This window comes from Vanessa atalanta, chromosome 21, assembly GCF_905147765.1.
Source record: "Vanessa atalanta chromosome 21, ilVanAtal1.2, whole genome shotgun sequence".
NCBI classification, from domain to species: Eukaryota; Metazoa; Arthropoda; class Insecta; order Lepidoptera; family Nymphalidae; genus Vanessa; species Vanessa atalanta.
Window position 1 is genome coordinate 10032348 of NC_061891.1, and position 13511 is coordinate 10045858.

General features: G+C 35.2%; 3 protein-coding genes across 6 annotated transcripts in view; 2 read left to right on the forward strand and 1 right to left on the reverse strand.

Annotated features, from left to right (window-relative positions):
• The window catches only part of LOC125072268 (protein cramped), a 35543-nt gene extending 32040 nt beyond the window's left edge, over positions 1 to 3503 (forward strand). For all 3 annotated transcript variants that reach the window (XM_047682817.1, XM_047682818.1, XM_047682819.1), the window contains exons 13-20: positions 222 to 288; positions 610 to 723; positions 1047 to 1170; positions 1259 to 1343; positions 1562 to 1668; positions 2065 to 2199; positions 2424 to 2566; positions 2753 to 3503. In XM_047682817.1, the coding sequence (XP_047538773.1) occupies positions 222 to 288; positions 610 to 723; positions 1047 to 1170; positions 1259 to 1343; positions 1562 to 1668; positions 2065 to 2199; positions 2424 to 2566; positions 2753 to 2860 (883 nt within the window). In that variant the 3' untranslated portion in view covers positions 2861 to 3503. The remainder of the gene's footprint in view (positions 1 to 221; positions 289 to 609; positions 724 to 1046; positions 1171 to 1258; positions 1344 to 1561; positions 1669 to 2064; positions 2200 to 2423; positions 2567 to 2752) is intronic.
• Positions 3504 to 5688: 2185 nt separating this feature from the next.
• Positions 5689 to 10757, forward strand: LOC125072386 (GDP-Man:Man(3)GlcNAc(2)-PP-Dol alpha-1,2-mannosyltransferase). The gene is made up of 9 exons (XM_047683010.1): positions 5689 to 5874; positions 6190 to 6417; positions 7001 to 7233; positions 7994 to 8211; positions 8742 to 8864; positions 9178 to 9339; positions 9620 to 9818; positions 9890 to 10085; positions 10595 to 10757. The coding sequence occupies exons 1-9, from the start codon at positions 5855 to 5857 to the stop codon at positions 10674 to 10676; spliced, it is 1461 nt and encodes a 486-aa protein (XP_047538966.1). The 5' UTR covers positions 5689 to 5854; the 3' UTR covers positions 10677 to 10757.
• Positions 10758 to 10856: 99 nt separating this feature from the next.
• Positions 10857 to 13257, reverse strand: LOC125072387 (ubiquitin-fold modifier 1). 2 transcript variants are annotated; one of them, XM_047683013.1, is made up of 4 exons: positions 13124 to 13257; positions 12995 to 13051; positions 11292 to 11422; positions 10857 to 11107 (listed from the first exon to the last, which is right to left on the reverse strand). In XM_047683013.1, coding segments are annotated over exons 1-4 (264 nt in total). In that variant the 5' UTR covers positions 13126 to 13257; the 3' UTR covers positions 10857 to 11033. The 2 variants fall into 2 exon arrangements, with proteins under 2 accessions (XP_047538969.1, XP_047538968.1); XM_047683012.1 differs by lacking the exons at positions 10857 to 11107; positions 11292 to 11422 and adding an exon at positions 11826 to 12855 and having other exon boundaries at positions 13124 to 13211.
• Between the last annotated feature and the right edge of the window lie 254 nt (positions 13258 to 13511).

A 13511-nucleotide genomic window follows, 5' to 3' on the forward strand; every position in this document is an offset into this window, starting at 1 on the left:
CAAATGGGCCATTTGATGGTAGCTGGTCATCACCGCACGACACACCAGCACCGTATAAAAATGTAATAATTTCCTACGTAACTCCACCAACCTCTGAGTCACAGCGGCTCACCCTTCAACGCGGCACTGAGCAATACTTGGTATTGCTCAGTGCCGCTGTGCGCGTGCGTGCGTGCGTGCGTGCGTGCGTGCGTGCGGTGCGAGCGGTGCGGCTGTTGCAGGCTGAAGCGGCTGCTGGCGCTGGCCGGCAACGCGCACGTGTCGCCGCGCCGCGCCGCGCTGCGCCAGGCGAGTCCTGTTCCTCCGCACTATTCAGCGTCCATCGGTTCAATTGTTACTACGGATCTCTGTGTGCCTTCGACCTGATTAAAACTCCTATTTTAACTTCAGAATAATAATAAATACTCATTTAATCTCGTATATTTTTTGTATAAATTATATTGTTCTTTTTAACTTTGCATTAGTAATTTTTTTTTATGTTAACGCTCCCGCGTACAGTTCTCTAATCGATTGAACAATGTATCTTGTAATAAAATAATAATAGTCGAAATTATTTAATAGGACATCATCCTAATAATAAATAATTTTAATATGATTTCCTTTATCTAGAAACAACAGCCGTGCAGCTCCCAGATCCCGGTGAACTTCTCACCCAAGTTGACGGAGACCAATTCGACGATATTCCGACATCCAACACCGATAGCGCCGAGACCAGAGACCGAAGTGAATACCAATTTATACATCATTTTTAACTTAGCTATATACGTACTGCCCAGCAATAGGAAAGTTGCAGGTTTAATGCCCACGTGTTAACACCACTCTTAACAACAACCACTCTTATATGGGGGAATATTAAGAATTATCTATATAGTATTCTTTCTATGAAAAAAATACTCTAACATGTGTTGATCCTATGGAAAGAACGATTAAAGTACGCCCTATGTGACCCCGTAGCGGAGCAGCGAGTTGGAATGTATTAGCCAGAGGAGTCCAGCAGTGAGATGTTTACAAATTATTATTTAATATGAGAAACAAATCTTTCACAGAGCCAACGCCAAATGAGTCTCGATGGTTTGCCGAAGTGGCGACGAGGCAGGCCGCGGATGTCGGACCGCAGGGTGGTGGTGCAGAGACTGCTGCCTCTGCTGCCGAAGCTGCCGCCGCCCAGCAGTGAGTAGCGTGGCTTATACGGTCATTGTGTACCCAAAACTTGTGTAGATTTTTAGACACGTTTCAATAACCCGACTTTTGTACATAGATTTGATTCCAGTCAAAATGGTTTCCAACGCGAACCCCCCGCCGCCGCGAATCCTGCCGAAGCCGCCGCCCACGCCTCCTTCAGAGTACGTCGTACTTTACTTTAATTAAAAACAAAATAATGTAACGAACGGACTACACGGTCAAGGTTGTCTAAATTTTAAAATATATATTTTATAGTACCATATAACAAGCTTGTAGGTGCATATATGTTGTCCTAAGAAACGCGCGACTGCACGGTAGCGTATCGCGTGCAAGGTATTACATGAAAAGGTATTTAACATTGTCGCGCTATATTCCGCAGCTTATCGTTCTACTACGTGCTGAGCGAGTCCAACGGGCAGTTCTTCTTCCACGACGGCGACCGCCGGATACCGATCACGCCCTTACCTGAAAACATAAGCGACCAAGGTAACTTCATGCAGATAATTTACACCTCATGTCCATCAGAGAGAGCCGAGAGCTCGGTGGCTGGGAGGCGTGCGTCTCAACCGATAGTTGCGGCCTCAACTCAGGGAAGCACCCCTGAATTACCATGTACTTAATCCGTGTTTATAATTCATCTCGTACGCGATGGTGAAGAAAACATCGTCAGGAAACCTGAATGTGTGTTATCGACCAACCTGGATTGGAGTAGCGTGGTGGAATAAGCTTTGAACCTCTTCTTAAATGGAGAGGCGGCTTTAACCCAGCAATGGGACATTTAAAGACTATCATCTTCCATCAAAGATTGAAGGGTATTGAGACAAGAAATGCTGTTGCTTATATATATTTATGTCGTTAATGCAAAATAACTTTCGTTTCTAGAAGAATCGAAGGCAGAAGAAGACGAAGAAGCCAAAGATAATAAAGATAAAATCGTGAAGGTCGAAAGCTGTGCGGACGCCGCCGAGCAGAAGACAACTGAAACTGGACCCAAAGTGGAACAGACGGACATTGCCAGTAGGCTTGCGTACTATATATACGTTGTACTAACTTAAGTGTCGAAAATTAATTATTGTTGAATTTTTGCCGGTTTTTCTCGGTACAATCTGCATTCCCAGTCGGTGGTAACTTTAAATTTAATAATGTGTAAATTGATGATTCAAAAACGTTTGTAACAGCCTATGTATAAATTTGATTTATAAATATTTCGAATGATGGATCTGTTACTCCTACCCCCTTAGGCTTCCTGCCCGGAGAGTCCATGTCGCTGTCTCCGTCGCGCCTGCTGCGGGACGCGGAGGGCTGGCTGGAGGGCTCCGTTCAGGACTTCTCCCTCAGCAGCTTCCTCGGACACCTGGAGGGCCGGCCGCCGCCGGATTTGCCGGTCAGTGCCGCCTATTAACTTATTTATTCTTCGTAGAAGACATACTCACGCTTCAAAGTAGAAGAAGTCTCAAAGTATATATCAGCCATAATGCCACAATTTATTTATACATTTATGTGTTCGCATTACAAAAGAAATTATATATTAATATTAAATAATCCATACTTAACGAACGTATTAATGCAGGTGGATTCTCACCTGCACTCGTTGATGGCGGAGTCTAGTGTGGACTACGTGGCCAAGTTCGCGGACCTCGCCGCAGAGGTCGCCGACGAAACCGACCTCGCACACTGACCGTGCCGCCTCTTGTGTTGATGTCCTAGAATATCCGAAATGTATATTTAATTTAGGAAAATAAACCCGACTATAGAAAATAGTAAAGGAACAATGTGTGGACAACACCCAACACGTGTAATTGATCAGAAAATATTTTAATAGAAAAATGTAAATTGTAATGAATTTTACGTAACATTGATGTAGTAAGTAAATGAGTTAGAATAAATAGATTAGATTAGAGTCTATTGGAGTACGATAGATTGTTGATATCCCATCCGAGACGTGTCGTAGAGAGTTTCTTATAAGACCTCCTAACCGGTTTTACAACATGGCGGCTAGTGACGTCATAGCATCCTTGACGATTCAACGCACCTAACGACATATCATTAGTGAAAAATAAGTGTTAAGTAATTCAACCAAGCGGAGGTAACAAATTATAATTATACATTAATAACATTTGCACCAGCGTATTACATTTTCTTTTCAGCCTATTCTGACCACAAGATTATAGTAAAGACAAATAAACAAGATTTGACTTCGATATGACGTGATCTCATTGAGATCTTAAATAATAGGTAGGTCTTCTTTATGGATGTACGAAAAAATACAGTATCGAATGTTGACGAAGATATTATCGGAACTTGGGATGCAAATTTGAAGTGGATTTATGAAGTTGAGTCGAAAATTTACTTATCACAAATAAATATATACTGATCGAGAACTGTTGATGTACAGAGTATTAGATGTCAGAGCTATTAGCAGTTCGCACGGTATACGCAAATTTAATGTTTATTAATCTTTACTATTTCTTCGATTGGAATATTTATTACATAATGTTATAGTATTTTATATAGTCTGTGATGACATCAGATATTTTAATTTAAGGATAAAAATTGTATACGTATTCCAAATGGAGTGTCACTAGTATTTTTACTTGAATCATGATCTTAATTTTAGTTTTATATATTACATTTACAAAATGGTTTCCCGTATTCGTAAAAATAAAATATAAATAAATGACTAAGTTTTTTTTTACGATTTTATGTAGTCTTCCAATAATTCCCAAAAACTATGAAACAAGACGATATTATGAAGTTTAAAATATTCGACATCATCTACGAATGTCTTGTTCTCGTGAACGTTAGTAATAAAAATAACCATGTTAATTTAAAATCTTATGTATACATTTGCGTAAGCACTGAAGGCCTATGAAAATCTGAGACGAAGATTGCAGGCTTAAACGGACTAGCACTACTGGATTTTCATATGCTTGATTTGTGTTTACAGATCATCTCATATCATCAGCTCGATGGTAAAAGACAACATGTATATTCAGCGAACCTATACCAACCAACCAGTTAAACCATATTGGAGCAACTTATTCCAAATTTTTTCTTCAATAGGAGAAGGTCTTTGCCAACATTTGATAATAATTTATTTTACTCATATTGGGGTGTTACAGTTGTAACACCCCAATATGCTAAAAACTGACATCCAATTTCGACTATAATACTAATTCACGTAATTCCTCTCCTACTATTGCTGAATCATTATTAAAAAACAATGTTGAAGAACGTAATATAAGTTTTAAATTTAATACAATAAGTGTGAATGATATAATAAGTTCCTTCAGATCACTAGGTATTCAGAAAAAGGCCGATCTGTGGGGATATCTATTAAGGTAGTCAATTCAATAATTTATGTAATCGTACCCTACCTTGTCACTATATTCAATAATTGTGTCTTTAGTGGCGTGTTTCCTGACATCATGAAACATGGAAGAGTAATACCAATATTTAAGTCGGGTAGTATTTCAGACCCAAACAATTAATATAGATCTCTGCACAACCAACTCTTAGCAAGATCTTTGAAAAATTATTACTAAATCAAATGTTTGTACATTTTAACAATAACAAGTTGCTACACAAGAAACAATTTGGATTTACAAGGTTGACGTTATCAATAACAAGGCTTGGGAGGAGTCACGAAGGAGGATGCCTTAGGGATATTTTGTGATTTACCTAAGGCCTTTGATTGTGTGCAACACGAAACTGGTCGTTATTATGAAATTAGAAATACTGCACTCAGTCTTCTGATTTCGTATCTGAGCAAGCGGATTCAGAGGATTGATGTAAATGGAAAGATCTCCCGGGACTCCAGTTACTGTGGGGATCCCTCAAGGATCTATTCTTGGTCCATCTCTCTTAATATAATGATATATAACAATGTGAACAATGCTCTCTGAAATATTACATTGGTTTAGTATTAATAATTTATTATTATATAGTAAAAAGACAAATTGAATATTTTTTTATTACGATGATGCCGTTTTTTAAACAATAAGATTCTTATTGAAATAGGAAAAAATATATATCTATGGTTGTATTGAACATGTATCATGGTTTAGTATTAATAATTTATTATTATATAGTAAAAAGACAAATTGAATATTTTTTTATTACGATGATGCCGTTTTTTAAACAGTAAGATTCTTATTGAAATAGGAAAAAATATATATCTATGGTTGTATTGAACATGTATCGTGACATTTGTCACGCACAATTTACCGACACCTCTATGGCACGTAAAAAAAGATAACACAGCATTCACATTTGAGTTGCTACTTTATCGACTTCCCGAAAAAATGTTAAATACATTCAATGCTATCATTTTATTTTTGCTCTTTTATTTCATTTTCTAAAGGAAATTATTATAGCTTAAAATAACATTTTCCATTTTTCTTATAGTTGGTATTAATTTGTTATATACTACATTAATTTAAAAATTTTTTTTTTTTGAGGTAATGTAAATTTAGATAGTAGCAATATTAGATTGAGCTACGTCAACGTCATACACGTTAAAGGTTATATTTATTTGGTTAATAAATTTAATATGGAATACAAAAACTAATGATGTAATAAGTAAACAATGAATTATTGAATTTTCCCAAGATCCTCACTATTTATTTTAACCCTTGACTACTTAGGTTATAGTGTTTACAATATTTTCATCATGATATTTGAACTTTTCACGTAAGTTTATTTATTCAATATTTTTCTTATAATTTAATTAAACAATGTAGTAATTACTGTCTTATACAGAATCGTAAACTCTTCTTTTATATTCGTATAAATTTATTTTAAATACAATTTTTTATTCACTTTAATAAACTTATAATTTTACCAATTTGCTTATACACTTATTGTTTAATAAGAATTATGACAGTCAATATTATATTTTTCTCACCATATCTCTAATGGCTTAAATTAAAGGATAAGATATAAAATACTTAGAAGTTATAAATACTTCATAGCTAATGTTTAAACTTGAACTTTATCACATTTCAGATTGGTTATATTCCTGCCAATGCTATTGGTTGGAGTCTTTCTGTTCGGTGCATTTGTGATTGTACCATGTGCATTTATATTCGCCTCATGGTACATGAGGATAAAGGAAAGAAAGCTTCAAAGAAGGAAACGGGATGGACCCAATATAGCATTCTTCCATCCCTATTGTAACGGCGGAGGTGGTGGTGAGAGGGTGCTCTGGGTTGCCATTAGGGCAATTTTATCTAGGTAACAATGTTACTTGTATTGTAAATCTTTTCATATTAACTTTTTAACCTAAAGGTTACTAATAATAGACAATAATGCATCTTGGTAATATAATTATAAAAGAATAATTCAGGCCTTAAATTAAATAATAATAGGAAATTCATTCATTCATTCATTTTACACAAAACATTTTCTATTTGAACTTATCAAGAAATAATCTCATTATGTATAAAACAATTTATCATGTTGCCATAAATTTATATATTTTATTGCTCAGTATATTAAATGCAGTCTGGCTTGAGTATTTTAACTATCTTACCCGTCCGATGACATTGGAGCCCATTAGGGCCAACACCAATACAATTAAAAAATGAAAAACTAAATAAAATGTGTTTGTATATGTATTTAATCTTTATCAGCCTGTATTAGTCCACTGCTGACCATAAGCCTCTCCCAAAACACATCATTGAGCCCCATCTTTGGCCCTTCTCATCCACTTTCTAATGTTTCTGTATCTTACTATTGATTATTCTCAAATATCAAAAATTTCTTTCAAAATTCAAATTAGATACTTTTAATAAACATCTTAACTTTACTACATTAGGTATCCAGACTCCCACATACACATTTACACAGTGGAAACTGCGGAAGCTACAGCCATAATCAACAAGGCACAAAACCAGTTCAATGTTAAAGTGGAACCGGAGAGACTAAACTTCATCAGACTGAGCATGGGAAAGGCAATAGAGCCAGAGAGATATCCATACTTTACGTTATTGCTGCAGAGTCTCGGCACTATGGTACTTGGGATGGAAGCATTTATGAAATTAAATCCAGGTTATTACAATTGATGTATTTAAATTTATATATTGCTTTCGTAATATTGCAAGTATGTCTAATAATTAAATCATCCATTTCCAATTTTAATATCAATGCATATCAATAATTAGATTTAAATGTTTGATTCTAATTTCAAAATAATTTTTTAAAAGTCCTTGTTACTTACAAGTTACAAAAACACCCATTGTTTTTAATGTTCTTCTATCTGCCTGTTTGTTTGAGTTAATTTTCAAAACAGGTAGAAATTGCAAATGTAAATAATTTATTTATCATATGGATTGGGAGTACCGAGGTAACATGTAATTGTTATTCCATAAAAACTATTATATCTATTAAAGGTTACAACAATTTAACTGTAAGTGTACTGTATGTGAATCTTTACGGCTATTTTAGGATTAAAAGTACACTTTGGTGATAATATACTGCAAAGTAACTACAAACCCAATAAACAGATCAGGCTTTTGCAGTGGTAACCAATTTTTTTTTTCTAAAATTCTAAAGCATACTCACAAATGATGTAATCTTTACATCACCAGGGAACCATAAACCTTGGCAACTAAGATGTTACCTGAAGATAAACTGACTCATTTACTGTTCAAACCTAAAAACAACAATATTATAGAACTGCTGTTTAGCGGTACATACATGACTGGGTTGTACTTCCCCAGACAGACTAGCATAATGTTCTACCACATAATGAATAATGAAATTTGCCATTTACAGACTGTTTGTGTATAAATATATTAAATTTTTACAGATATTTACATTGACACAATGGGCTGTGCGTTCACCTACCCGATATTCCGCTACCTGGCCCAATGCCCCGTGGGTTGCTACACCCACTACCCCATCATCACGTCGACAATGATGAGACGCGTCAAGCACCGTCTCACGAGCTACAACAACAGCAGCGTCATCGCTCGCAATCCTCTCCTGACTTGGTGCAAGTTGTTCTATTACAAACTGTTTGGTTGGGTGAGTTTTAAATAATTTTCATTCCTATCGACTTAAATATAGAGATAAATATTTATGGTTTAATTTAAATGAACTTTATTTTAAGACTGACTCGTACGTCGTGATAGGATAAGCTTCGCCGCCGATTCCTAATTCTTCGCCATATAGAAATTAGAATCTCTATTTATGTTTTTGTTACAATTATAAATTATTTCCATAATCAACAATTTTGATATTTCATATCCGCCCGTCCCGCGAGGGCTACTATTTTTAATAAGGTTTAATTAAATTTCAGTTGTGTATTAAAATCATATATATATGTGATATTAATGTCAATGAGTTGAAATATTGCTCATCTTACCAATTGAGTTGAGACAAGCTATCCTCCGTAGAATTTACATTGCGAACCGGCGGGCGGTAGCTTTTTATTTAAATCAATACTGACCCATGATTCAACAATGTTTTTATGAGCCTACTTAATTAAAAATACAAACTACAACCAAAAACAATGATATTTTTCTGTGTATCATGTTATTGTATTTCCTCACCAGCTGTACGGTGTGATGGGTCGCTGCGCAGACATAGTGATGGTCAACGGCACGTGGACGGAAGATCACATCAATGAACTTTGGAATATACCTCTCAACACCCACCGGGTGTACCCGCCGTGTGAGGTGAGATATCGTTCCAAGAACCATAAGGATTCGTTTTATGTTTTGCAAGACCATAAAGCCGCGCTTGTCACGTCTAAATTTGAAGGGAGGGGGAGGAAGGGGGAAACTGCGAAGCGAAGCTTCTTATATTACAATATTATTTACTCAAACATTTTCCGAAACGCGCCTCATCTTTTAGTGTAAGTTTTATCTATATTGGTTTAGTTTTTTTTTAAATTTAGGTGTAGATTATTTAATTTGTTTTGCGCTCGGTATCTGTGTGTTGTAGTTCACAAAAAAATGTGTTATTGATGCATATAATTTAATTTTCAAGGTCACCGAACTGAAGAAATTGCGATCTTTGGTAAAGGACTCGGACCCCATACGAATCATATCGGTGGCGCAGTTCCGACCGGAGAAGGATCACCCGCTGATGCTGCAGGCGATGTACGAACTGAGAAACTTGCTCATTAAGAACGAGATACTGTGGAACAAGGTTAGCTATTCAGTTACATTAGTTCTGACCCAGTGGTCGAAATTCGAATCGTCATTGACAATTAGAGATTTCGAAAATATAACCTTTTCTCCTCTTATTTAATTTTTTTTTTTCATTACGGAATATATCTGTAGTTCTGTACAATGTCTTTGGCTGATACATATTACCACTACGTGGTAATTGAAATGGAACACAAGTCTGTCGAGACCCTATACATATAGGGGCGAACCAAACGTTGCCGCGATTATTGAGTACACTGGTCACGGTGGCGGTCCCGCAGGTGAAGCTGGTGCTGGTGGGCTCGTGCCGCCACCCCGCGGACGAGGAGCGCGTGCGGCACCTGCGCGACCTGGCCAAGCACCTCGCGCTGGACGACAGCGTGGCCTTCCTCGTCAACGCGCCCTACGCGCAGCTGCTGCAGCTCTACCAGACCAGCCAGCTGGCGCTGCACGCCATGTGGAACGAGCACTTCGGCATCGGTGCGTCCGCTGCAGGCCCGCGCCCCTCGGGTCCACGTGACACATCACTTACCATTACCTAACATTGCCAGGCGTGGTGGAATGCATGGCGGCCGGCCTGATCACCATCGCTCACCGGTCCGGCGGGCCGCTGGCCGACATCATTGAGACCTCGGAGGGTTCCAGAACCGGTTTCCTGGCGTCCGAGCCGGATGAGTACGCTCGCGCGATCTTGGAAGTTATCGCAATGCCCACGGACGAAAAGAAAAAGATCATAGAAGCGGCGAGGTGAGGGCGATAACATTTTCTTGACGCTTTGACTTCACTCGATTTTTATTGGTCGATTGTAAAATTGAAAACGATTTCGGCTGTCTAAATAGACCTTCAATTAAATGGGAAGCAACGAAAAAATGCTTCAATAAGTTATCACTTTTCTATATTTCTTGAAACTCAATAATTTATCGGTCTTTACATATGTTATAAGCACATTGATATGTTTATACCGAAAGTCATTTGTATAGTTGTAGGGATAAATCAATTCAACATTAATAGTTGAATCAATTATAATAATATCAAAACAAGTTCAATCTGATTCTATTTCAAATTTTTAGCCACACAATAAATATTGTCAACTAAAATAAAATCAAGTGGAGTCACCTCAATCATAATACTATTACGACTTATTTTAATACCTAATGCATGCACAATCAATGAATAAGATTTCTTAAATAATCAATAATCACAAATGATTCTATATTAATTCCGGATACTTCGATTATTGATGGTTATTTTTTCAGAGCTTCCGTGGATCGTTTTTCTGAGAAAGAGTTTGAAAAAGCATTCCTAAGAGCAACGGAGCCTTTAGTAAGATTAGACTAAACATAGACAACAATAGCATTGATTACACTTTCCATTAGTTTTAAGCTTAAGTATGTAACAAAATAAATTTTACCAAAGTTTTGTGGATATTTTATTTATTTATTTATAAAAACACATTTTTAACATAAAAATATACATCAGTATATAAAATTATTCTTAAATTATCATAACAAGCTCTGACCTTGGTTACAAGTAGAAGTGATCATTGAAACAATTTCATAAATAAAAAAAATTGAAAACCAATATATTTTTTTTATTTTATGGTTTCTTTCGAAATTTAAAATGCGTTATCCGTTTGTAAGTTGTATCCAAAGTCATAATACAAAAATTTGAGAGGAATGTTTTATCTGAATTTGTCTATGAAAGAGTTGCGCCCACTCTGTCTCTAGGAATTAATCTCAGTTCAGATCCGTGCTTGAGGAAAACATTTCCTGAAAAAAAAAAAGCCTTATTTAGGTATATTTACAATTGTGACATTAACACCTACTGGCATTTTAATTATTCCTTAATTTTCCATATTGTGATAGCAGACTGTTTTTGCCTCTAAGAAAAACAAAACAGTCCAAATTAAAATTTGCAGATTATACTTCAAAAAAAAGGACTCCGATAGACTACCTGCTGTCTGTTGAGGGTTGATGCCGATACCATCATCAGTGATTATGGCGCTAGTAGCAGGGTCCACCCGAAACTCTTCCGCCGCGAACTTTAGTACTGCAGTAAAAGGTGTCGCTTCTGGTACACTGAGTCTGAGAAGGAATTTAACGATTTTTCTAAAAATATTGTTATAAGTGGACCACCAAAAAATCTCGTTAGTATAGTAGTTAGGTACCATCCACTGATAATTTTGTTAAATTGTTAAATGTAAGTATAATTTTAAGCACAAGGGACAAAGCGACTCAATGTTGGTACACATAATATTATAATATTAGTTATAGACAACACTGGAAATATCCATGCATTGAGTAACAATCATTTATAATTTTACATTTTATATACATAAAAAACTTTGTCTTCATTAATTTTATAAAAAATAGATATGAAAAAAATATTTTCTGGGGGTTGCCAACTTAAAATTATTGGTAAAAATAAATTATTAAAAAGAAAATTATACACAGTTTATTAAAAAAAAAAACAATTTTGTTTATTGAATTCCGTAAAATTATATCATTTACATTTTAATCACTATTTTACATAATTTAAGACATAAAATTATTCCAAAATGTGAAATCTTCATTGCTTTCCAAGACTTGATCTAAAAAATCTAATTTTAAATTTTCATTTTTACATATAGTTTGTGTTATTGACTGCAGCTCAGAATAAGTAAGTTCGATATAAAAGTAATCCATTGACATATTTTCTTTAACTAACTTACCACTGTCAATTAAAGCTTTAGATATTAATTTAAATATATCACCATGATTAAGGCACAATTGTAAAAAAATGTCCTCGTTTATGCTAAACAATAATTTCCAAAAACTTTTTCTCGAAACACTTCTGACTGTCATGTAACTTACAAACGCTTTAGAAAGTACATCTAAGCCTTGAGCGTATTTCAAGTCCTTACATAATAGGCTCCGTATTAACAAATCCATATAATTATCTGTGCAAGTATTTAAAATGTCATCAATTACTTTCTTTGCATAATCTGTATCTTTAAGTTCTGAGAGAAGAAATTTACTTTTAAAGTCCAATAAAAGCTCATTCGGTATCTCAGTTTTGAGATTCTTTAGCAAAGTCTCCTTCGATGCAGCTTCTAACATTAAGTCAGACAAATAGTCCTCAAGTTTCTGCTCAGAAAATAGATCGAGAAATATTATGATCCCTACATTAACTTGGGTGATATTTATTGAGGAATTAAGTATTTTCTTTAAAATATATTTTGGTGGATCAGAAAAGCATTTTTTTAAAACCAAGCTCGATGTATTTTGTTTTTTATTAATTGCTGATAATAATTCATCAATAAGAGATCGTTTGTGGAATTTGTCTAAACATTTTTCTATGTGTTGGGAAATTAAAAAAGCATTTATGAATTCTTCTGGTGTTGTCGTGTCACTCGGCCAATCATGTTTCAGACATAAGTTAATGAAGTCTTGGAAAAAGTCGAGAAACTGATGCACCACAATCGTTTCCATCACCAGAACGATGTAACTTCAACGTAGAACCCACAATTTCTCAGCATCTGCCGAACAAAAATAAATTTTCAACTCGTTCAATGAATGGCAAAAATTCAATAATTTGCAATTCGAAAATGTTTTTCTACGTTGAAGTCACATATAAGGTTTCTACTAAATCATTTCTGAATGTTGATAAAGACTTACACTTTAAAGGGAAGTTTAGGATCCGAAGTCAGCGTAATCTTGAAAGTCACTTTAGACCTTAAACAAAAGTTCTTGGTAAAACATAGTTATAAAATAAATAATCCATGTTTTGTTAAAATTATCACTTACATTTTGATAATATTATATGTGCAAAGAAGTAAGTACACAGCTTTTTATTCAGGCTTAATGTAAGTGACGTGACACATCACTCACACAATATGACATTAGACAATATTATGTATTGGCATGTGTTCTGGGTAGTGGGTACAGATAAATTCGAACATCACGGACACAACTGTGAGGAAAACTTATTAAAATTAACGTTTTAATGAAAAATAAAGATTTTCCATCAAATATTTTAATTCATACATAAAATCGTGATTTGATGTGATATTTTAACAGGTCATTTTCATTTAACGTTTTGCATATTTTATTATCAAAGTTTAATTACTGAACGACATAAGAAGTTGATTTTATTTGTACATTGTTTCATGTTTGACATTGACGTCAATCCATT

Coding starts and splice junctions, on each gene's coding strand:
- LOC125072386 (XM_047683010.1), top strand. CDS start 5,855: ATGATATTTGAACTTTTCAC. Junction 7,234..7,993: donor ATTTATGAAATTAAATCCAG/GTTATTACAATT, acceptor AAATTTTTACAG/ATATTTACATTGACACAATG. Junction 9,340..9,619: donor ACGAGATACTGTGGAACAAG/GTTAGCTATTCA, acceptor GCGGTCCCGCAG/GTGAAGCTGGTGCTGGTGGG.
- LOC125072387 (XM_047683012.1), bottom strand. CDS start 12,808: ATGGAAACGATTGTGGTGCATCAGTTTCTCGACTTTTTCCAAGACTTC.